Below are 24,996 nucleotides of genomic sequence, written 5' to 3'. Positions count from 1 at the left end.
AGTTGATTAGATCGACCTCAGTATGCAACTGGTACTTAATTTATCAACCTTGAAAGGATGAAAGGCAAAGTTGACCTTGGCGGAATTTGAACTCAGAATGTAAAGACAGACAAAATACCTATTTCTTTACTACCCACAAGGGGCTAAACGCAGAGAGGACAAACCAGGACGGACAAACGGATTAAGTCGATTATATCGACCCCAGTGCGTAACTGGTACTTATTTAATTGACCCTGAAAGGATGAAAGGCAAAGTTGACCTCGGCGGAATTTGAACTCAGAACGTAGCGGGAGATGAAATGCTGCTAAGCATTTCGCCCGGCGTGCTAACGTTTCTGCCAGCTCGTAGCCTTCTAGGAAGTTTTAATTGACTGAAGAATATCTCTTTAGCTGTAACCAAAATGTTAAACCTGTTACATGTGTGTGTGTGTGTATGTGTGTGTGTGCACATGCGCATGTGTGTGTGTTTGCATACATGTATATATGTATGTCTATATGTGTATGCATACATGCATATTTATATATATATGTGTGTGTGTGTGCACATGTATGTTTCTGTATTGTGTGGCTGTGTACATTACACAGACATGTATTCAAGTGCATATGTGTGTATGTGCATTTGTGTGTGAATGTGCATACATATGCATGTGTGTTTCTACATTTGGTATAGGTTTCCTTGTACACAAAACATACATGATCATGTATGTGTATGTACATGTACACACACAAACGCACTTCTGCAGATGTATTTTGTACATCAGGTAGATGTAAGCTTGTGTGTGTTTGTGAATGTGTACATGTCTCTGTATGAAGATAAGTCAGGCAGACAGATTTTTTATTACATTAGAAACAGGAACAATGTGATATCCTTTTAGGGTAAGAAGTTACATGTTTGTCTGATAAGGGAGTGTGTTGGTTGCTATTCATCATCATCATCATCATCATTTAGCGTCCACTTTCCATGCTAGCATGGGTTGGACGGTTCAACTGGGGTCTGTGAAGCCAGAAGGCTGCATCGGGCCCAGTCTGATCTGGCAGTGTTTCTACGGCTGGATGCCCTTCCTAACGCTATTGTATCACATTTAATATTAATTCTCTTAGTATTTAATATTACTTCTCTGAATTATCAATTCTCTGCAAATATCTCGAGTCTGTAGTCTTGTCACCTCTAGAAAATCTGTTTTTTAATATTGTGTTTAAAAATTAAAACGTTTTCAAAGTTGAACAGCTATTTGTACTTAAAATTTTATTTTTCCCTTAGTAATTGCAAATAAACTTTCATTATTGATGCATATATGCCATTTGAATATGGCTAACCCATAAGGGTGGATGCTACTGTAGTTTGTAGCCCCAGGAAGATATCTCCTCCAGCTGGCTATAGACACACTATCTGTGTCCTGTCAGTATTTGTGAAGAGGAGTCATCCTCCCCGTCTTCAACTCATGATACACACGTACCCGAGTTTCAAGGTGTTTACCTTTCATCAGTGTGTGACAATCATGGTTGTCGATGAGAAGTCAGATCCCTTCACAAATACATATACTTTTTCCAATGTCGATTTGACATTGATATTGAAAAAGTGAAATCAAACAATGATGAGATTTATCATTGTTTCATTATTGAATTGAAAATTAAATGCTGTCAATTATATATTCTTTTTTTGTTAAAATATCCAGCAGTTAAAATAGGTGCAGGAGTGGCTGTGTGGTAAGTAGCTTGCTAACCAACCACATGGTTCCGGGTTCAGCCCCACTGCGTGGCATCTTGGGCAAGTGTCTTCTGCTATAGCCCCGGGCCGACCAATGCCTTGTGAGTGGATTTGGTAGACGGAAACTGAAAGAAGCCTGTCGTATATATGTATATATATATGTATGCGCGTGTGTGTTTGTGTGTCTGTGTTTGTCCCCCCCTAGCATTGCTTGACAACCGATGCTGGTGTGTTTATGTCCCCGTCACTTAGCAGTTCGGCAAAAGAGACCGATAGAATAAGTACTGGGCTTACAAAGAATAAGTCTCGGGGTCGAGTTGCTCGATTAAAGGCGGTGCTCCAGCATGGCCGCAGTCAAATGACTGAAACAAGTAAAAGAGTAAGAGAGTCTTCATATTTATATCAATCTTCTGAGTCCTTCCATCAGTTGTGACAGTTGAGGTCCATCCACCATTAGCCTCTCACCAGAAGGGTCTCTCTGTTTCCTAAATCTCCTACTTCAACCTTCATCATGGAAAGATCATTTCCAACTGTTGCAGACTCCCATTGTATACTTCTTTCCTCATCCCTCTCACCATTGTCATTCATTTTTCTATCACTCAAGGTTCCTCACTTTTCAGAGAGGTTGGTGAGTGAGAAAGGGTTGTGTAGTTGTAAGCTCCCTTTAGCAATGTCAAGGAAGCATCACCCTCTCTTATACTAGAGTTACGGAAAATGCATCCTGTACACGCTATAACGTGTGAGGTTGTGAGGGCCCTTTAGTCCTTCGAAAGACACGACACTCTTCTAGTATTGGTACATCGAAAAAATGTACCCAGTACACTCTAGAAAGGGATTAGTGTTAGGAAGAGCATCAAATGGTAGAAACCAAGTAGAAAATGAAATGTGGGTAAAATGAGGTCCTGTGACTCAGCTAAGGGTATAGTGCCATTTGAAATAAATGTTGGTTCCAATTGTGGTGAACTTTCCAGCTCATGCTAGCATGGAAAGTAGGCATTAAATGATGATAATGTATGTATCTGAATATAAGTTTTTAGATAATAAGTTTGTTTTGTTAACCACATGGTTCAGCCCCACTGTGCTGCACCTTGGAGAACTATCTTCAGCTACATCATTTAGATCAGCAAAGCCTTGTGTGTGAATTTAGTTATTGCTCACATACACGAGTGTGTGTGAATGTGTGTGTGTGTGTGTACAATAAAACAGGTCAGGAACAGCGCCAAGTCGTAGATGCTATGTGCTAAATGTTAAGTATGAGCAAGACATGGTCCCAAACTCATTTAGAAGGGCAGCAACTTCAAATAAGAACTGATTCAGCCGTTGTTTGACATTCCAAACTTTGAAGCAAGCAGAAATAATTTGTATGTCTGTATGTATGTATGTATGTGTGTGTTTGTGTGTCTGAATACATACTTATAGATACATACATATATATATTTCTTTATTGCCCACAAGGGAGAGGGGACAAACAAGGACAGACAAAGGGATTAAGTTGATTACATCGACCCCAGTGCGAAACTGGTGCTTTATTTATCGACCCCGAAAGGATGAAAGGCGAAGTCGACTTCAGCGGAATTTGAACTCAGAACGTAATGACAGACGAAATACCGCTTAGCATTTCGCCTGGTGCACTAACGTTTCTGCCAGCTCGCCAAGATACATACATATATATTGATACACATACACACACACACAAATCTTTCATATATCCTTTTATAGCAAACTCATGGTTTTTAAAATTTTATTTACTGTATACGACTGTTTTATTATATTATCAGATGCTACACGATGCTAACTCTGAAAAGATGATCATAGAGTCACAGATGGATGAAAACACTCATGAAATAAAGGTAAAATATGAAGAAGAAAAAGAGGCTCTCATAAAACAGAAGGAAGCAGAGATTGCTCTGATGAAAGAAGCAGAGCAGAAAAGCATCATGAAGATACAAAATGACATGTTGGACAAATTCCAAAAACAGAAAGAGGTGACTTTCTATCCTATTTTCTTTATGTAGACTTACACTCATATCTTTTTTCTTTTTCTTAGCTGCTCAATTCTTTGTAGGCCCTTGCTTTCTTCTGCCAGCTAGACAGCTGCTTGCTGCTGTTGTGAAAGGTTGTCCTGTCTCTTCACAAATCTAGGCTGCTTACATCTAGGTAGTCTAACATGTGGTCTAGGAATTAGGAAACCTGATGTCATGTAGTTATTGTGTAGGCCTCTTTATTACAAGGCTGAACCACTTCGGCCACTGATTACCTCTGAAATTTTGTATATCTCATGAAAAGCTTTGCTTCTGGAAGTGTTTCTATGCCTGTCTTATTTTTATACTTACATTATACAGACTGCCAACATCATTTCAGAAACTTCTAATCTATGTGTGTCTTAGGTAGGAATTTTGGGTCTGTGTTTTTGAGGCATAGATTTTGATGTGAAGAATAAGAGCATTGTTTTCTTACTCTTCCAGGAGATGTAGATGTCAATGCAACACAATCTCACATCCTCAGATCCATCTGGTATTTTACTGCTGAGAACCACACACCCTGTGACATGTCCTACTTCAGAATCATGTTGTATAATCGTTTCTTTGACAGGTGACATAGCATAACCTTGTTCATGTGAGAGGTTTAGCTATTGACCAATCAGCAGCCAGACTTCATGTGATAGGTTCTTCTAGATCTTTCTGGATCATCTTGGTACCAGAGTTATATAAAGGCTTGTTTTAGTACCAACGTTCAAATTGTGCTGTAACTTGTGGTCCTGCTCCACACACTCTCTTGCCATCTATAATAGTAATTTCATGACTTTCTGCTCAGGTTGGATATGTTGATATAGTTGGTTGATATGAATCTACTGTATAGATTGTATAGATTTTTCTCTTATCTTGACAAACTTCAGTAGAAAGCTTTTGTTATCAACTATTTATGAATGCTACTAAATTATTCCTTCAATTGTGTTGACCTGTTGTAGAGCTTTATAATTCATGACCAACCTCAATATTACTTGAGCTATGCAATAAGAGTTACTATTAAATGTTTGCTTGGTGTTGCCATATCATTCACATGCTGCCTTCATTCAAGCCACATACAAGTAGCAATATATAAGGTCCTGCATAAGGAGTAGACAACCACCATATATATGCATGCGCAAGAGTGGCTGTGTGATAAAAAGCTTGCTTCCCAACCTCATGGTTCTGCGCTCAGTCCCGACCTCGGGCCAACCAAAGCCTTGTGATTGGGCTTGATAGACAGTAATTGAAAGAAGCCCATCGTATATATATATGTATATATATATATATATATACATATATATATAAATATACATACATACATACATACATATATATATATATATATATATATATATATATATATATATACATATATATATATGTGTGTGTGTGTGTGTGTATTTGTGTGTCTGTTTGTCCCCCACCATCTCTTGGCAACCAATGTCGGTGTGTTTATGTCCCTGTGACTTAGCAGTTCAGCAAGATAGACTGATAACATAAGTAGTAGGTTTACAAAGAATAAGTCCTGGCGTCGGTTTGTTAGACTAAAGGTGGTGCTCCAGCATGGCCATAGTCAAATGACCGAAACAAGTAAAGGAATATATATATATATATATATATATATATGTATTCCAGCATTTAGTTCACTCTTTCACTATTGTAGCCTGCTCTGATATATATAAGACAATCGTTATTAGGAAGGCAAATTCAGTTTTAATTCCTTTTTCAAAACTATAGGAGTTTGACAAAGAAGTTCAACAGCTGAAGCAACAGAATAGATCCGTAGTTGAAGAATTTGAGAAGATTGGGCAGGAACTGAAAAGTCAGCTTACTAACGCCGAAGTAAAGGTAGGTAGATTGTGTCATTATTATTACCTCCTTGATTAAAAAAATTTGTTTCTATTGATTTCATATTGAGAATTTGCATTTAGTTTGTAATTTTGTCCATCAAATTCTTTTTATTGTATTCTCTTAGTCACACTGCTTTTGTACTGGCTTTCTTGTTTCTCTTCAGTCTTAATTTTGTGTTGGAATACATGCAATTTTCAATAATTTACAGGCCAGCATGCATACATACAAAGATGACTTGTATGTTAAAATCTATGGTATATATGACAACTGTTGTTGTGTGTGTGGAGGCGAAATGGCCCAGTGGTCAGGGCAGCGGACTCCCGGTTGTGAGATCTCGATTTTGACTCCCGGACCGGACATTGTGTTTGTTTATTGAGCGTAAACACCTAAAGCTCCATGAGGCTCTGGCAAGGGGTGGTGGCAAACCCTGCTGTACTCTTTCACCACAACTTCTTCTCATTCTTTCTTCCTGTTTCTGTTGTACCTCTATTTCAGAGGGCCAGCCTTGTTACACACTGTGTCATGCTGAATCTCCCCGAGAACTATGTTAAGGGTACATATGTCTGTGGGGTGCTCAGCCACTTACATGTTAATTTCATGAGCAGACTGTTCCATTGATCAGATCAACTGGAACCCTTGTCATCATAACCGCCGGAGTGATGATGATGATATATATATATATATATATATATATATATATACGCATATGTGTGTGTGTGTATTTGTGTGTCTGTGTTTGTCCCCCACCATCTCTTGACAACCAATGCTGGTGTGTTTATGTCCCTGTGACTTAGCAGTTCAGCAAGATAGACTGATAAAATAAGTAGTAGGTTTACAAAGAATAAGTCCTGGCGTCGATTTGTTAGACTAAAGGCGGTGCTTTACTTATTGGGTATATGGTATGTATATGCTTGTGTGCATGCATGTGTGTGTGTGTGTGTGTGCACATATAAGTTAATATACATAACTAAATATTAAGCAAGTGTTATAAATTGTTCATTCTTCAGCTCCAGAACTTTCAGCTTATGGTGCGAAATAGTGAAGAGAATTTGTCATCAGCATCAAGCCACATAACAACATTAAAAGACGGTGCTACTCGATTAAAAGAGGAGCTGGATGCATGTCGAAATGAGCTGAAGGCCTCCAAAGTAGCAAACAATCAATTGCAGGTGAGTGCAGATCGTTTTTATTTCATTTTTTAAAGTCTGTGTACGAGTAGTAGTAGTGGTAGTGGTGGTGGTGGTGGTAGTAGTAGTGGTAGTAGTAGTGGTGGTGGTGGTAGTAGTAGTAGTGGTAGTAGTAATGGTAGTGATGGTAGTAGTAATAGTAGTAGTGGTGGTAGTAGTAGTGGTAGTGGTAGTAGTAGTGGTAGTAGTAGTGGTAGTGGTGGTGGTGGTAGTAGTAGTAGTGGTAGTAGTAATGGTAGTGGTAGTAGTAGTAGTAGCTGTAGTAGTAGTAGTGGTAGTAGTAGTAGTAGTGGTAGTTGTAGTGGTAGTGGTGGTGGTAGTGGTGGTAGTAGTAGTAGTAGTGGTAGTGGTGGTAGTGGTAGTGGTGGTGGTGGTGGTAGTAGTAGTAATAATAGTGGTAGTAGTGGTAGTAGTAGTAGTGGTAGTAGTGGTAGCAGCAGCAGCAGCAGTATTGTTGTTGTTTCATAGTCCCCGTCAGCCTAGTTATAGTCCTGCTTTATCATGGTAGTCTCTCAGCGTAAATACAAAAACCGTCAAATTTTCTGTATGTCTTATAAATGAATGTATAATGTATGTCCTTTCATTAGTTCTGGCTTGATGGGGTTCTCTGGGTGAGAGATAAACCTGCAGTTGAACAGAGTGATAGTCATACTCTCTCTCAAATAACTTTACCATTCATACACTAGACAGCTAGGTAAACTGTATAATAATGTAAAATGATTGTTAAATTCTGGTTAAAAAATGGGATGAAAAAATTCTTTATGGCTGGTGTTTTTTTGTGTGTGGTAGTCCTAACATCACCATCAGGCTCTATGAATTCATTCTGTTGCAAGTATTCAAATTTTGCCCATGTTTTTGATGCAGTTGTTCTGCTCGGATATCAGTCACATCAGTTTGACTAACCTCAGAGTGCATGCAACGGTCATAGATACGGATTAATTCTCTCTGACTAAATTATACCCTGCCCACCAAATGCTCCATTTTCATGGTATTATGTGGATGAAAAATAAATATTCTCTTGGTTAAGTTGGCAGTTTATTGCATAAAACATCGTCAGAGAGTATGACAAGTTGATTTAACCCTTTCATTACTGTATTTATTTTGAGATGCTCTGTGTTTCTTTCACTTATTTCAAATATAACAAAGAATTTAGTAAAATAACTTAGTTATCATTAAGCTAGTGTTAGGAGTATAAATTGTGACTAAGGTTTGGCAGAAGATTTTTATTTAAACCTTATGAAAATAAGACATTTGTACTACAGAGTCAGAGCCGGTTTTGGCCGGGTTATTAACAAAAGGGTTACTGTCACCACTTGGTCCTTAAGTGCCTTGCCTGCTGTAAGGATTTGGTACTGGTTTCTAATTTGAAGGTAATTTCCTTCTAACTGTCTTTGAGGCACTGGAAGCTATTACATCAGTAGTGTTCCCTTTACTTAGGAAGCAATTAAAAAACCAAAACAAAACAAAACTGTATATATTTCTCACAACTGACAATGGTTGGTTGAGATTGGTAGTTCTGAGTTGCAAACCTGCAAAAGTTAACTTTAATCTCCATCCTTTCAGCATCAGTAAAATAAGTACTAGTCGAGTTTAGTAGATGGAAAACAAAAGAAGCCCATCATATATATTTATATCTAGGTGTGTGTGTGTTGTTGTATCACCATCACTTGACAACTGGTGTTGGTGTGTGCACATCCCTGTGACTTAGCGGTTTGGCAAAAGTAACCGACAGAATAAGTAACAGGCTTAAAAAAGGAAAGAAGTACTGGGATTGATTCATTTGACTAAAAATTCTTCAAAGCAGTGCCCCAGCATGGCAGCAGTCTAATGACTGAAACAAGTAAGAGACAAACAATAAAAGTTTCTGGAAGGGTTTGAAAAAGCACAACTGGAGGGAGAAAACCACAGTTACTTAGTATAATACACTTTACTGCTGTGGTGAGGATTTTTAAGGGATCTTCCTCATTATGTGAAATGCTGTATAATTTTTTTTTAATTGCCAGATCATTATACATGTGCACACACATGTACACGTATGTATGAGTGTGTGTGTATATATACATACATATGTATATACATGTGTGTATGTATGTGTGTGTGTATATACATACATACACATATATATATATATACACACATACATATATGTCTATGTGTATATATATATACATATATATATATATATATATATTATATATATATATTATATATATATATATATATGTATATATATATGTGGAGGCGCAATGGCCTAGTGGTTAGGGCAGCAGACTCGCGGTCGTAGGATCGCGGTTTTGATTCCCAGACCGGGCGTTATGAGTGTTTATTGAGCGAAAACACCTAAAAGCTCCACGATGCTCCGGCAGGGGGTGGTGATCCCTGCTGTACTCTTTCAGCACTCTTTCTCTCACTCTTCTGTTGGCCTGCTCGCTTAGCCAGCAGGGTGGCGTCATTCGAAGGCTAAAACAATGCAAACGCATTGTGACCAGCGATGTGTAAAACATCTGATGTATATATATATATGTATATATGTATGTATGTATGTATATATGTATGTATGTATGTAGGTAGGTAGGTATGTATATACACCCATATATATGTTTGTGTGTGAATATGTGTATGTATGTGTAGATGTATTTCTAATGGTTGGATTTGTGAAACAAAAAACATGTCATCTTTATCATTATGAAAAAGAATATTGAACAAAAGTCAAGATTAAAATATTTAGATATTTTATTTACACTATATACAATTTGTTATATAATATACAAGAACAATGTCTATATACAGAAACATGTACATACATTTACAACTGACACATGCATGTATGTGTGTGTGAGTGTATATATATATATATATATATATATATATATATATATATATATATATATGTATATATATACTAGAGGGGCAAGTTAGAGGTAGCTGATAGCTTCTGTTATCTAAGGAACCAAGTTAGTAGTGGAAGTGGATGCTCTGAGAGCGTAGCTGTGAGAATAAGATTAGGCTGGGCAAAGTTCAGAGAGATCCTACCCCTGCTGGCAACAAAGGGCCTCTCTCTCAGAGTGAAAGGGAGATTGTTTGATGCCTGTGTGCAAACAGCTATGCTGCATGGCAGTGAAACATGGGCTGTGATAGCTGAAGATATGTGTAGGTTTGAAGGAAATGAAGCTAGTGTGCTTCACTGGATGTTCAATGTCCGTGTGCATGTTCAACAGAATGTAAGCATCTTGAGAGAAAAGTTAGGCATAAGAGACATCAGTTGTGGTGTGCAAGAAAGACGACTGTGATGCATATGGACAAGTATTGTGTAAAGAAGTGCTGATCTCTAACTATAGAGGGAACCTGTGGTAGAGGTAGACCCAGGAAGACATGGGATGGGGTGGTGAAGCATGATCGATCTTCTAACTCTGAGCCTCACAGAGGCAATGACTAGTGACCAAGACCTTTTGTGATGTGCTGTGCTTGAGAGGACTTGACAAGTCAAGTGCATTCATGCTGGTGGCACATAAAGAACACCTATCTAATATTTCTTTCTGAAAACATGAAGTGTAGTTTAGATAACAATTCTTGAACATGTTTTCTGTCTTGCAGAAAATGCAATGTTTAGTGGTAGAAATTCCAGTTAAAGAAGAAACATTAGTTTATAAATATTGGCTATAATTTGGAAATTACCAACAGAGCATAACTCTTTATTTTTACAAGTACATACTGCATTATCTATTCTTATCATATGAGATTTACAAGCTGAGATATTACAAATATTAGCTATGTAATTATAACTGACCTTAATACAGTTTCTATTAAATACTTTATGGAATCTGTAATCGACTATAAATGATTATTTGATAGGTGGTTAAAAATAGATGCAAACGTGGCTGTGTGGTTAAGAAGTTTGCTTAGCAACTGCATGATTCTGTGCTCAATTCTACTGCATCACACCTTGGGCAAGTGTCTACTGTAGACTCAAGTTGACCAATATCTCCAGCTTAGAATGTATCATCCTCATTTAACATCTGTTTTCCATGCTGGCATAGATATTAAATGTATTAAATGATGATGGTGATACACTCTAAGCTAGAGATATTGGCCAACTTGGGTCTACAGTAGACACTTACCCAAGGAACCCAATAAGTAGAACTGAACACAAAATCATGTGGTTGCTAAGCAAACTTCGTAACTACTCAGAGCCATGCCTACATGTAGTTTTACTACATGTCAAATAAGTCAATCATAGTAGCAGAAAAATATGTGGAATCTTATTGTGTGTGTGTGTGTGTGCGTGCGCGTGCGCGCGTGTGTGTGTGTGTGTGCATGTGTGCTTTTGTAATGTGTTTATATTTACTGGTGTCTAAGTTGTGTCTCTTTATGTCAAAACTACATCTTCGCAGTTGAATAAATAAGTATTGGTGTTGAGATGCTTGACCAAAATCCTTGGACATGGTACTCCAGCATGGACACTGTCTGATGAGTGAGGCAAATAAAAAGAATAAAAGCATATGAATATTCACCCCCTCATATGTGTGTGTGTGCCTGTGTAAAATATATGTTTATACACACAGGCCTTAGCTGTGATGGCTCAAAAAAATTAAAGAAGTAAAGAATACACCCAAGCACGCACACACACACACACGCACACACAAGCATGCACGCGTGCACACACACACACAGCATATATACACTTATATATCTACACACAATTATTTGCTTCAATGAATCTGTAAACACTGGTTATATTGTACTGCAGGCAACAATTAACAGTGTGCTCACATCAATTTAGAAAAAATATCACTGTTTACTTTGTCTGCTGTCTGTTGTCTAACTGCTATATATATATATATATATATATATATATATATATATATATTTAAACATTGAATGGTTATGAGGATTCACCCAAATAAAATAGGAATCAAAGAGGTTCCATAAGTAAAAAGTAGTTGAGAACCATTGGTTCAGTATTTTAGTTTGTTGTTTAGTTTTGAAAAGTTGTTATAGTTTTGTAAAAAAAAAAAAATGTAGATGATTTTCAGTTTCCAGAACTTTGTTTTTCACAATTATTTATGTAAATTATTTCACACTTTAGGTCCAATTTCTGATAATTCTTCTTTATGATTTATACTACTGACTCTTTATTACTTCGTTTACTGTGACCTGATGATGTTGATTTAGTTTTTGATGAGCTGGCTGAACCATATGCTCTTTGACCATTGGGTAATTTATAACCAGACTTGGTACAGCTCATGAAGATGCCTTTCATGGTGCTTCGGAATCGTTGGCTGATAGCTGTGTAGAGAATGAAGTTGACACTGGAATTGATGAGAACTAGGAAATTGTTTATTGCTCTCAGCCTAATACCTGTTGGTGTGCCTAGCACACTGTTTCTATCATAGATAGAGATGCTAATGGCAAGATAAAGTCCAATAGAATGACACATCATAAATACCAAAACCATTGTAATGACAACGGTTGTGATGTGGGCGATTTCCTGTGAAGTCTGCTTCTTCATATGTTTTGTTGATGCCGTATGCTTGATGAGGTAAAATACAAGCAAGGTGTTGAGAATGGAAAGCGAAATCTCTGGGATGAAAACAGCTATTGCTATGTTTGTTGAATGCATAAAGCTCATGTAGGCTTTGTTGTGTGATAATGGCATCGAAGTTACTGGTGCTCTGTTTGTGTGATCAAAATTGACTCCATATTCAAACCATTTTGAGAAATGGAATACAAATGATGTGATAAAAATTGCTATAATAGCTACTTTGGCTCGATACACGGTGCACATAATTTTTGCTTTAAGAGCAAACCGTATTGCTATGAATCGTTCAATTGTCACTGCCACGGTCAACCAACTGGTGCATGTAATGAAGAAATTTGATGTCACATACCTGTAAATTAAATAACACATAATATTAGATAAAACATTTAATTAAGATATAGGTGAGGTAATATTTCAAAAACATATGACAATAGTAATAATGGTTTCAAATTTTGGCATAGGGCCAGCAGTTTTTGAGGAGAGGGGCAAGTCAATTCATTGACTTCAGTACTTGACTGGTACTTATTTTATCAAACCCCAACAGGACGAGAGGCAAGATTCACCTCAGTGGAATTTGAGCTCAGAATGTAAAAACGAATGAAATGCCACTAAGCATTTTGTTTGGCTAATGGGTCTGCCAGCTTGCAATCTTAATAATAATAATAATAATAATTACTATTTACATTTGATGGATATTGGTCCTCATCTTGTTGTTTACACAACAAAACACCTGATGAAGGCTGGAGGGTACATCAGCCGAAATGTGTTAACAACAAACAAGATGAGACAAATATCCATCAAATGTAAATAATATATTCTCTTATGCCTATAAGAGTAGCCTACCCACGGACTAGCAAAACACATACCTTGTGTATGTGTCTGCGATATTGTATGTATGTATGTATGTATGTATGTATGTATGTATGTATTCATTCATTCATTCATTCATTCATTTTCAAATAATTACACAGTAAATGTTTAAAGTGTGATTATGTAAATAAGGAAAGATTTTTTTTGTTTTACTATTCACCTTATGTGTGTTTTAATGAATTTTCAATATTGATATCAATCCTACATTTTGATTAGTTTGGTCACTGACCATCACCAGATGTCTTATTCCTGGATGTGTATACAATACCATGCTAAATTTGAACAAAGAACTTTAAATCCTAAACTAGTTTCAATAGATAAGAATGTAATCCCATAACTTTAAGAATAAGGTTTCCAAGTTTGTCGATTAGAAATATTCTTTCTTAGTTTGGTACTACTTGTATTTTCATGTATAAAACACTTGCAATAGTTGAAGATCTAGCTGATGAAATATAGTGAAAACACGAATTCTTAAAAATTTTTCCTTTTCAAAGATGAGTTTGAAAATCCTAAAATTTGTAAACTTATAAACCACCACACATTTTAGTTTTCTTTTTACAAAGATTAATCATTTCAATTTGATTTTCATAACACAAATAGAAAGATTAAAAAATTTTGTGAGTACTCACCGAATAATTCTTAAGTAACGAGAAGTAATTATATACTTTCGTGAGTAGCCAATAACATTCTCAGTGGATACGATCAAGGGTCCTATCTGCATGGCGAGAAGCATCATATCAGAAACAGCAAGTGCTATCAGGAAGCAGTTGGTAGACCCTCTCATCTGTTTCTGGCAGAGTACGATCAAGTTCATGATATTTCCAAGAATTCCAAGGGCACACAGTATTGGTGTCATTGTTGAGAAAAGTAATTTTCTCAGCTTTATTGCAGAAATAAAATCTTCATTAATCTGTGTCTTGTTTTGAGGTAGATCTTGTTCATCTTCATCTTCTACTCTTCCATCTTCAAATTTAGATGTGAAGGCTTCTTGGGTTGCTGTGTATGTGTCCAAGGTGGTTGTGACTGGTTCAGGTTTTGCAGTGGTCAAATTATTTGTTTGAAGGTTAAGCACCCCAGGTATGCACTTTGTGAATAATACTGCGCACACGCAGAAGAAGTACAGTTTGTATGTCATTGTTTGTATTATGTAAATATGAAGGAGAGTGATTTATGTATTATGATTTGCTGTGTTTATTATTATTGTTCTTGTTGTTGTTAGTATTGTTTATTGTCTACAGATACTGCTCAGTCTGTTGTGAGTCAAATAATTCAGATATCTACTGCTAGTACATGTCAGTGTCCTTCTGTTTTCATTAGTAATACCTTACAACTTCACTCTTCTCTCTAGTAAAGAGGAAATCTTATAAAATAAAGTAAAAGAGAAAAATTTTTTTTTCAATCTCAGCACTCTGCCTGACTGAATGAAAGTGTAACACTCCATGGAATGAAATCCTTTTCTATATATATATATATAAACTGATATTTGCCTCCCTTGTTTCTGATTGGCTAATTCTGTTCCAATCAACATACAATCCCTGTTGGGAAAACCCACACTGAGGAAAGGAAATTTCTATCCTCTTCAAAGCTATTACAACTGAGGAGTTTTTTTTTTTTTTTTTTTCCTTCCTTCATTTCCGAAAATACTTGCATACTTGTCATGATGATGTTTATTCATGTAGACGTGAACATACACATGTAAGCATTCACACACACACACACACACACACACACACACAACACTTAACGAGGATGGCTCTAATGTCATTTAACGGATCACTTACACAGATTTTTACACACGTATGTACATCTTGTACAGCACTTAAACAGGTCAATAAGGAAGCTTCTGGAAAGTTGTTCAGCATGCAAGAAATAACAGTTAAAACTCCCTCAAACTTCATCATACTGTTTGAAAAGAAAGAACACATTGGATAATGTAGTCTGGAGTACAGTAAACCTAAAAAAATTGATTGGATTGTCATGGGCAGAATGCTTGATCACGGCTGACCTGGGGCTAAACGGCAACAATAAGATATATAATACCTCCTTGTAATACATCAATAGCAAATGTGGTGTGTATAGAATTTCATTTAGTTTTAACGATGTTGCCAATTAGTTTAATTATAGAAGCTTACCTGTCTTTTGAATTATATCTTAAATGGCTGAGTAGTCTATTAACACTTGCACCTTTTATATAATCATTAGACAGAATCTATAATGAAACAATGTGTGACAAGGTTGCATGTCATGCACGCACACACATACAAAAACACACACACACACATATACACATACACACACAAACACGTTTATGTAGTTTTTTAAAGATGTAATATGTATGTAAACATTTACAAGTAAATTTGTATGTGTGTGTGTGTGGTAGGAAGCTTGCTTCCCAACCACATGGTTCTGGGTTCGGTCACTCTGCGTGGCATCTTGGGCAAATGTCTTCTACTATAGCATAGCCTTGTGAGTGGATTTGGTAGACGGTAACTGAGAAGAGCCCGTCATATATATATATTATATATATATATATATATATATATTTATATGTGTGTGTGTGTGTGTGTATGTGTGTGTGTATTTGTGTGTCTGTGTTTGTCCCCCCACCATTACTTGACAACTGATGTTGGTGTGTTTACATCTCTGTAACATAGTGGTCTGGTAAAAGAGACCAATAGAATAAGTACTAGGCTTACAAAGAATAAGTCCCGGGGTTAATTTGTTTGACTAAAGGCAGTGCTCCAGCATGGCCATCATCAGATGACCAAAATAAGTAAATAAATAAAAGAATATATACATACATACATTCACACACACACATATATGCATGTATATATGCATATATATATATATTTATGTATATATTTGTATGTGTGTATATATATGTATATACATATATATACATATATATATATATTATATATTTATATGTACACACACATATATATATATATACATACATATTTATATATACATATATATATATGTATATATGTATGTCTATATATATATAATATGCACACACACATATTTATATATAAATTAAATTAGAGATAAAACCATTATTAGGCAAATCAAACAGTGAAAAATGTAAACCAAAACATAAAAATAAAAATAATTAATATAATATACAATATATATAAAATATAAAATTTAAAAATTTAAATTATTTAAATTTAAAATTAAAATCATTAATTTATATTTATAAATTTTTATTTTTATTTTTATTTATTTTTCATTTTTTATTTTATTTATTTATTTATTTATTTATTTTATTAAATATATATAACTATCAAAAAGTATTAAAAAGTTTAATATAAGATAAAAGTATATATATATGAAGGGGTTTAGTTCACTGATGATCTAAACGAATAGGTACACTGTGTAAGTGCTATAATTGGTCATCCGTTAAGTTCCAAGTTCACAGCTGAGGCTGGAGCTTGGGATCTATATTAAGCTTCCGTATTAGCAGTATATATTAAAAGAAAAATAGCAACAAAAACCAAGGCAAGACGAGTACCTCATGTCATTTAGAACATTTAATGATTTGAGGTAATTAATTAGTTAATTAATTAATTAGAGTTGTTTCTGGGGTATCCCAAGTTATAGGCTAGCGTGTCTGTACACTGGCTATTCGGTCATCAGAACCAAGGTGAGTATATATGAAAGATTCACAGTTTATAAAGGAATAAAATTGTAGATCGAAGAATAGAGAGGAAAACAAGTAGATTGAAGAATACAGAGAGGGGAATAAAGTTCACATCTTCCAGAGAGTATGGAGGTTGGTCTGTACTTCTGTGAAGGTATAGGTCCTTAAGTATAATCCCAGGCAGTATTTTGGCAGTATTTTGAATGGTGTGTTCATATGTTGAAGGAATAGATTAAAAGGTTAGCTAGTATGAAAATTGTCCAAGTGGGTATATAGAGTGAGAAAGACAGACATCATGATAGACAGATATGGGTTGTGAGTGAGTGAATAGAAGAGAGAGGAGAAAGAAAGAAAAGAATGGGATAGGTGCGGGGAAAGAATGAATGAAATAAAAATAAAATTAAAAATCAAAATTAAAGATAAAGATAAGATGCCCTTATTATTACTCGTTAAGGTCAATTTAGAGTGAGAGGTCAGGCATTAAGGTTTTGGTAAAGTGGAAGAGGAAGACATTTATGGCCCTTAATTAAATAGATGAATTCTAGGTTTGGTGTGGTCAGAAAGAATATTTAGTTCAGTGGTCAGTAAGGATAGCTAAAAATAGATGCCTAACTTAAGAGAGTATATATAGGATTAGAGCCCCTTGACTGGCTCCCATGCCAGTGACATGTAAAAAGCACCATCCAAATGTGGTTAATGCCAGTGACCCCTGACTAGCTCCCTGCTGGTGGCCTATAGAAAGCACCCACTACACTCTCAGAGTGGTTGGTATTAGGAAGGGCATCCAGCTGTAGAAATCTTGCCAGATCAGATTGGAGCCAGGTGCAGCCTACTGGCTTGCTAGTCCTCAGTCAAACCGTCCAACCCATACCAGCATGGAAAACGGATGTTAACGATGATGATGATGATGATGATATATACAGGATGTCCTGAAATTAAGGCAACCAAAGTTTCGGGCTTTAATACCTGTCAATAAATGTGATAAGATATGAAAATTATACATCCTTCTAGAAGTTTATTCGCTTGTTCTTTTATTTTTCTATTTGTTTCAGTCATTTGACATTGGCCATGCTGGAGCACCACCTTTAGTAGAGCAAGTCGATTTCAGGACTTATTCTTTGTAAGCCTAGTACTTATTCTATTGGCCTCTGTTGCCAAACTGCTAAGTTACGGGGACGTAAACACACCAGCATCAGTTGTCAAGTGATGTGGGGGAACAAATACAGACACACACACATACATCTATTTATATATATATATATATATATACAACGGGCTTCTTTCAGTTTCCATCTACCAAATCTACTCAGAAAGCTTTGGTCAGCCTGGGGCTATAGTAGAAGACACTTGCCCAAGGTGCCATACAGTGGGACTGAACTTACCACACAGCAACATGTATCTTCTTTTTGTTTCAAACTAAATAAATTCAGATTTATAAATCAGATAATAGCTATAGACCAAAATACAATCATAGCCCTCAACAAAGGAGGCAAAAGCAAAACAGCTATAGCAAAAAAGCTTAAGATTAACCAAACATTGTCATTTTTGCCTATGTATCCAGACTTTATGGTCACCCTCTGTCATAATCATCATCATCATCATAATTGTCATCATTAAAACTCCGTTCTCCATGCTGGTATGGGTCGGACAGTTAGACAGGGTTTGGTAAACCAGAGGACTGTGCCAAGCTAAGATGTCAGCCTTTGGCATGATTTCTACAGCCTGGTGCTTGCTATTCCTAACATCAATCACTCTACAGAGTGTACTGGGTGCTTCTTTCATGACTTGAGCACTGGTGAGGTCACTAAGCAACTTGTAAGAGAATAAAAGAGAATAAAAGAATTACCTCTTAATTGCCCTAAGTTTGACATTTTTGTATTTCAGAATGAACTGGCCAAACAACAAGCGAACCACAAGAATGAACTATTGAAATGTGAGGCTGCTCATCAGAAACATTTAAAGACAGTTTGTGATGGACTTGAAGCGAAATCAAAAGAATCTTTAAGGTCTGTAAGATTTGCTGATGATGTTCCATGACCTGTTGCTAATGGATGTCTTGGAAATTTCTACTTGGCATCAGTTCTGTTAAAAAAAAAAAAAAAGATTTATTAACATTTCTTTTTTTTAAGATGACTTGATTTTTAACAATGACTGTCATTTTGGATTGTAAAAAGAAAAATCGAGAGAATGTGTACTTGAGTGGGTGACTTAGTATGAGTGAGAGTGTGTTTGAGTGTATGTGTATGTGGGGGGACAGAGAAAGATGAAAACAAAGTGATATGTTATATTTAAACTTTAAATCTGCGATGAGTTTAGGTTATCTGGATCAGTGGTTCTTCATCATTTTTTTACTCATGACTCTCTTCTAAATTTAACTTAGCTCTGTAGCATCTCATACAGGCAGTTAGTTGAAAAAAGAAAAAGAGTAGTATCTTATCAATTGCTATATTTATCAGTTGTATCATGTAAAAACAAAGTATTTGTAATAGCTTACAAAAACAACAATTTCTATACCAATAAAACTATATCAGCAAACAAAATCCTGTAAAGTCATAAATGCAACCCAGGAGTAGAAGCTGCCAAACATTAACTCCAAAAATGTGTAATTTAAAAAAAAAAAAAAAAAACTTATATAAAATATCAAGTAGCCAAAAAATATTCTTATATTCATCAGCTCTATATTCATTATATTCATTGTGGACCATATAGCTGAAACAAATGCACAAGTCTTTCAATTTGTTGCTGCAGAATAGTTGGTGGTAAATGAAGGTCACTTCTCTGTAATATTAAGGCAGTTGTGAAATGTTTGGTAGTTTTGAGTAACCCAGCTAAAGATTTAGTAAAACGATAGTATACAACTTTTAACAAGCAGTGAAGTTACTAAGAATTACCAAGAAGAGTGATAATTCTTAATAATAATTTCACTGCTTTTGTGTAAATTTTGTCCATTTTCAAATGTCATTGAAACTTTTTGATCACACTGAAATTTAAGACTTTCTCTTAATATAACATCACCATCAGCTTCATTTGCATTAAACAATGAGCATTTATATCAAAACAAATATTCAATAAAGGCTGAGCATTCTCATATTTTGCCTCCTAAAAGAAATGACTATGTTATTTCCTTAACATCAGCTTTAATTTCTTTTAATTTACCCAAGAGAGTTTCTGCTGTGCCTTTGAAGACTACTACTTGGTTATAGCTTTTTATATTCTTATCAGCCTCTAACATTTAAACCGACAAGAAGCTATCAAATGAGATAACAAAGGAAATGAATTTATTTCATAGTCTCACACACACCATTTAAAACAAATTGCTGAATTGTACATGTTTCTGTATCTTACATGTCTTGCTTTCATCTGTATCAGCTAAATTTGCAATTCCCATTTCCGATATGCATATTTGCTCTAAAACACATATACTATGAATGTGTGACTGATAATATATATACATATATATACATATATATACATATATATATAAATATATATATATATATATATATATATATATATGTGATGATGATGATGATGATTACCTCATCTTGTCAGATGATAGCTGCCTCATATTCAGCCTGATTTTAAAAATTTATTTTCATCCTTACATGTGCAAGGATATGAATTTTCCTGCCATGCATCCATCATCAAAGGATTTTATCAAGTACAAAATGGATAAAACAATGGAAATATTGTGGCACACCTGTATGTCATTGAAATTAGTGATGACAGCTTGTACGACACTTTTGCCAGTCTCTCAGCCACCATAGTAGTAGGTTCCGGTGACAAGACTTCCCCACAGCTTTTTCAAAAACACCAGGAGCCTCTTCTACCCCTGGGCAAAAATCTATTTAACCCATAGAGGGAACCCTGACAGATACTACTGCCCCCAGTCACAATGGACCTGTGAGTAACGGTAATTAAGGGGTGATTCCATGCTTCCCACAACTCCAGAACTCCTAAACTGGAGCCTTACAAATTAGATATCTAATTTGTTAATCTGCATAATTGCCTCTATACCCGCTCAACTTGATCCCTCTTATAGCCTTTCTTTACCTTGTGGATGATCCCCTGGAAAGACATTGGAGTCTAAGTTTGAATCTTTTGAGCACCAGTATCTTCTATACGGAGAATCTCTGGATTTCATCTGGAAAGAATTTCTGCAAGACACATACATATCTATTTTCTAGATTCTACAATAAAGTCTTCCATAAACACGATTGTTAACACCTTTGTGATTGGTGAAATGAAAATTTAGCTTTAAAACCATACCTTAAAATAGAAAGTGTATTGAGATGACCACAAGGTAGCCAATAATGTCTAGTGTTGCTAAACATCTTCATAAAAGTGATCAAATACTATTGTTTCTTTGCCATTGTTTTGAATTTCAGTTATACCAACTAGATAGTACTCAGTAATTTAGAATAATTCTCTAATTAAAACTGGTACAAAAGAAAAATACATGAGGTGAACTATGATAAGTTGATTGTATGTCAGGCAATTAAATTTGTATGTAAATATCTCAAAAGCCTCTGGAGTTTACAACTGTTCCCTTTTTACTTGTGACCCTGAAAATGTGGCAGAGCACCCGTGGCTCCATATGATTTCTTGTTAGGAGTCACTGATTTAGATTATAAATCCTGGTTGACTATAAAATGAAAAGTTAGACAACTGTGAAATAAAGTGAAAAAAAAAAATTATACATACCTAACATTATGTATTACAAGATATGGAATTAAAGTGTGTGAGAGAAAACTATCCCAGATGTCTCCAAATGGAACTATTGTGGAATACTGGATTCAAAGTTGATGATGTTGATAATGATACTTGACTTGGTTCACCCCCATATTTTATAGATGTAGACAAACAGACTGCAATGCTGCACCATTAATTGTCTATCTAAAAAGAAAATTGGACTTCTTGAAAATACACAGTTACTGATTTATATAGAATTTAATCAAATTTGTTTCTGTCAAAATAATTTCCCTTATTGTTGTTACACTTCTTCTAATGTTGTTTCCTGTTTTAAAACTCCTGGAATATATTTCAAAGTTAGTGTGCTGTTGTCATAGTGATTTTATTTGATCCCATCTATTCTGTTGCCTGAAATTGGGTCCTTTCAGTGGATTTCGACTTTCGAAACAGGGAAAAGTCCACAGATACTAAATCATGAGAGCCATCTCTTGCTTTGACAGAAGTTACAGATATGGAGTGATGCATAAGCAAATGCAATTTCATGGTGCAGCACCCGAATTTTCTATGTCCATGAATATGCATAATTCATAATGAACAACATCTTTTCAATAGAAAAAAGACTCCACTTTCACATTTGTGCATTTTTTTTGTGGTCATGGCCATGATCCAACCCATTGCAACAACTGCCTTTTTGTTTCGATATCACAACCATACCCCTATATTTTGACATTTAGATGACCATACAGCTCCTGACTGATTGTGATCTGGTTTGTTTTCTTTTAAAACCATTTCGCATCAACAGATGCCTATTTGTTTGGAAATTTCACAAACAACCAAGCAATGATATTCACAGATCACTGCATGTCCTTTGGCATAATGATCTTTGTCTGTTGTTGCAGGCAGTTGTCTAGATTTGGGATTGGATTTGGTGGATGTTCTCAATTTGACATATTGGTGCTACTTATGATATTATACAGAGCTGAAACAAATTTCTTCAGAGGCCCATTGTAACATTAGAAAATGTTTTTCGCAATTTCACACTAATGTGTTGTTCTTTCAAAATCCTTTCGGCCTACCAGGCCAAGCTTAATATCAAAATTTCTAAAATCCTTTATTGTTCGACTTGCAACATATTACCAAGTGTGCTAAACATAAATTGATTCTAACATGTATAGATCAACAACTAACTGCTGTAACCGTTATTCAACTGATTATCTAAGCCATCCATATATGGTACTGCAGACACAAGCATGATGTGCTGGTTGGTTGGCGCATTGTTTTAAAGTTTGGTTTCTTTTTGCATAGATCTTGATATGTTTAACCACTGTATGTTTGAATCTACAGAGTAGTGGGATCTTCAACCAGTCAGAGACATAGTAATATCTGCAGCCACGATCTTTGCATCATACATAGTCATTTAGTTCACTGTCTCTGTGCCATGTGTTTGCTTGATGAGGGCTAACCTGGTGGTATATAACAACAACAATAACCGGAGTACAACGTGTACAGACAGCAACTTTGCCCTACAGACAATTAACCATTGCATGTTAGACCGTGAAGTAAAGCAGGGTATGGTTCTCAGTAGGAAGATGATATAGTCTTTCTGAAGCTATGAATCTGTGGATTGGTCCAAATCATTTAACCAACTACATATGAGTCATACATAGGTTGGTCAAATTGGGATTGACCTGGGCCGCCACACAATATTAACAACAATAATTACATTTGAAGATGTAAACTGAACTCAGCATATAACCATATTGCATCTGAAATTGATTGAAAAATCTCTTACTGAATCTTGCCATTATTTATTCATCTTTTTTCTTTCCACTTGAACATTTTTCTAGTGCTTCCATTCATTTTCTTGGTTATTTGGATCCATTATTTTTTACTTCATTTTTCTTACTGAGAAGAATATTTTTTCTACTTCATTTTTCTTACCGAGAAGAATATTTTTTTTTATAGATAGTCCTGTTTTTATCCTTGGGATTGTTGGTTGCAATTTATTGTAGTTCCTCTACAACTATTACTATTAGTTACATTTAAGAAGAGAGGTGTCAGTAATCTTGATGAGCTAATTCAGTTCATATACTCTTTGATGGGATGACGGAAAATATATAAAACAGTTATCGAGTGTGTAAGTATGCATCTGTATATGTGCACATACATATATTTCTCTTTGTATTTTGTGTGTGTGTGTGTGTGAGAATTTGTAAACATGTTTCAAGAAGTTGAAAATAAAATATATATTTAATGATAATTATTGATTCTCTTTTAATTGGAAAATTAATCAACACCATCCTCAAAGAATTATGCTTCTTTCATTGTTATATCTGTGGGTGGAAGACCACAAGTAGAACCAGGGTACTTCTGGGTTGAAGCCTGAGTACAACCATTGTACACTTATGTTGGAGACATTGAATATGAACAACCTTGGTTCTCTTGTACTGAAGATAGTATTGTCATGGTAGACTTGGGTTTGGAGCTATGAGCATAAAAGTATTGTCCTTAGTATGACTGTGACTTCACTTTGGTACCCTTGAAATGGAAATTATGAAACAAATCTTTGTTTCTTTCCTGAGGCTTCATTCCTTATAGGGCCACAGAGGTGCTGCTGTGACATACAGTGTGTATTAGGATATAAAAACCTGATAGAGTCCATCATCCCTCCAGATCTGGCCACAACTGACTTTTTCCAGAGGAAGAGAGAGAGAGGGAGAGAGGTGGATGGGAGGGAGAGAGGTGGATGGGAGGGAGAGAGAGAAAGAGAAGTTGGAGCAATAATGTTACAGGACTGGCACTTTATTGACCCTGAAAGGATGAAAGCAGAAGTTGAACTTGGTGGACTTTAAACTTGAAGTTTAGGAAACCAAAATGAATACCACAAGGCATTCTACTGCTGTGAGTTCCACATAAATTCTCCCAAACCAATAGAACTCATTCCTATATTCTATAGACAAACCCCACCATATTCATTTTAATTAAATATTAAATGAAACAAAAGAGTAAGAATTCATTCACAACCTTCTTCCCACATATAATTTTAAGAATGGTGAATACTATATTTTTTATAAAATAAATTCTTATCAAATTATATCAAATTATATCAAAAAGACTCACGGAGTCCTAGAAATGTTTCTTGGAACTCTGATATTCTTTGGAGCTGATTTTGGGAAATGTTGCTCTAATGACTGCTGATTCACCTCCCTAAGATCATGAATATTGTCATAGTATATCTGAGCATATAAAAGTAACCAGTAAGAATTTTACAGCTCTCTGGCCACACCAACTTGAGAAATTGAACTCTATATAGGACATCGTTGAAACAGTTCTCCAGTTTACAGCACTGTTACTGTTTGCTGTAGCAGTGCTGTATCACCTGTCCGTAGGCAGCTAGATCCTTGATGATGTAAAGAAACATTAAGTGTCTCATTATGTTGCTTCTGACTAATTCATGCCCACATGTTTGTGTCTGAGTAAGTGGTACTGAGT

The 24,996-nt window shown here is 35.5% G+C and overlaps 2 protein-coding genes across 3 annotated transcripts in view; one reads left to right on the top strand and one right to left on the bottom strand.

Annotated features, from left to right (window-relative positions):
* The window catches only part of LOC115219205 (protein FAM184A), a 132,220-nt gene that overhangs the window by 58,321 nt on the left and 48,903 nt on the right, over window positions 1-24,996 (top strand). For both annotated transcript variants that reach the window (XM_036508890.1, XM_029789324.2), the window contains exons 6-9: window positions 3,486-3,692; window positions 5,454-5,564; window positions 6,575-6,736; window positions 18,697-18,818. In XM_036508890.1, coding sequence (XP_036364783.1) covers window positions 3,486-3,692; window positions 5,454-5,564; window positions 6,575-6,736; window positions 18,697-18,818 — 602 coding nt within the window. The remainder of the gene's footprint in view (window positions 1-3,485; window positions 3,693-5,453; window positions 5,565-6,574; window positions 6,737-18,696; window positions 18,819-24,996) is intronic.
* On the bottom strand, window positions 11,750-14,607 carry LOC115219207 (FMRFamide receptor). The gene is made up of 2 exons (XM_029789325.2): window positions 13,793-14,607; window positions 11,750-12,642 (listed from the first exon to the last, which is right to left on the bottom strand). Exons 1-2 carry the CDS (start codon window positions 14,296-14,298, stop codon window positions 11,871-11,873), a joined length of 1,278 nt encoding a protein of 425 aa, XP_029645185.1. The 5' UTR covers window positions 14,299-14,607; the 3' UTR covers window positions 11,750-11,870.

This window comes from Octopus sinensis, linkage group LG14, assembly GCF_006345805.1.
Source record: "Octopus sinensis linkage group LG14, ASM634580v1, whole genome shotgun sequence".
Lineage (NCBI taxonomy): Eukaryota > Metazoa > Mollusca > Cephalopoda > Octopoda > Octopodidae > Octopus > Octopus sinensis.
This window is presented reverse-complemented; position numbering and strand designations above follow the sequence as displayed.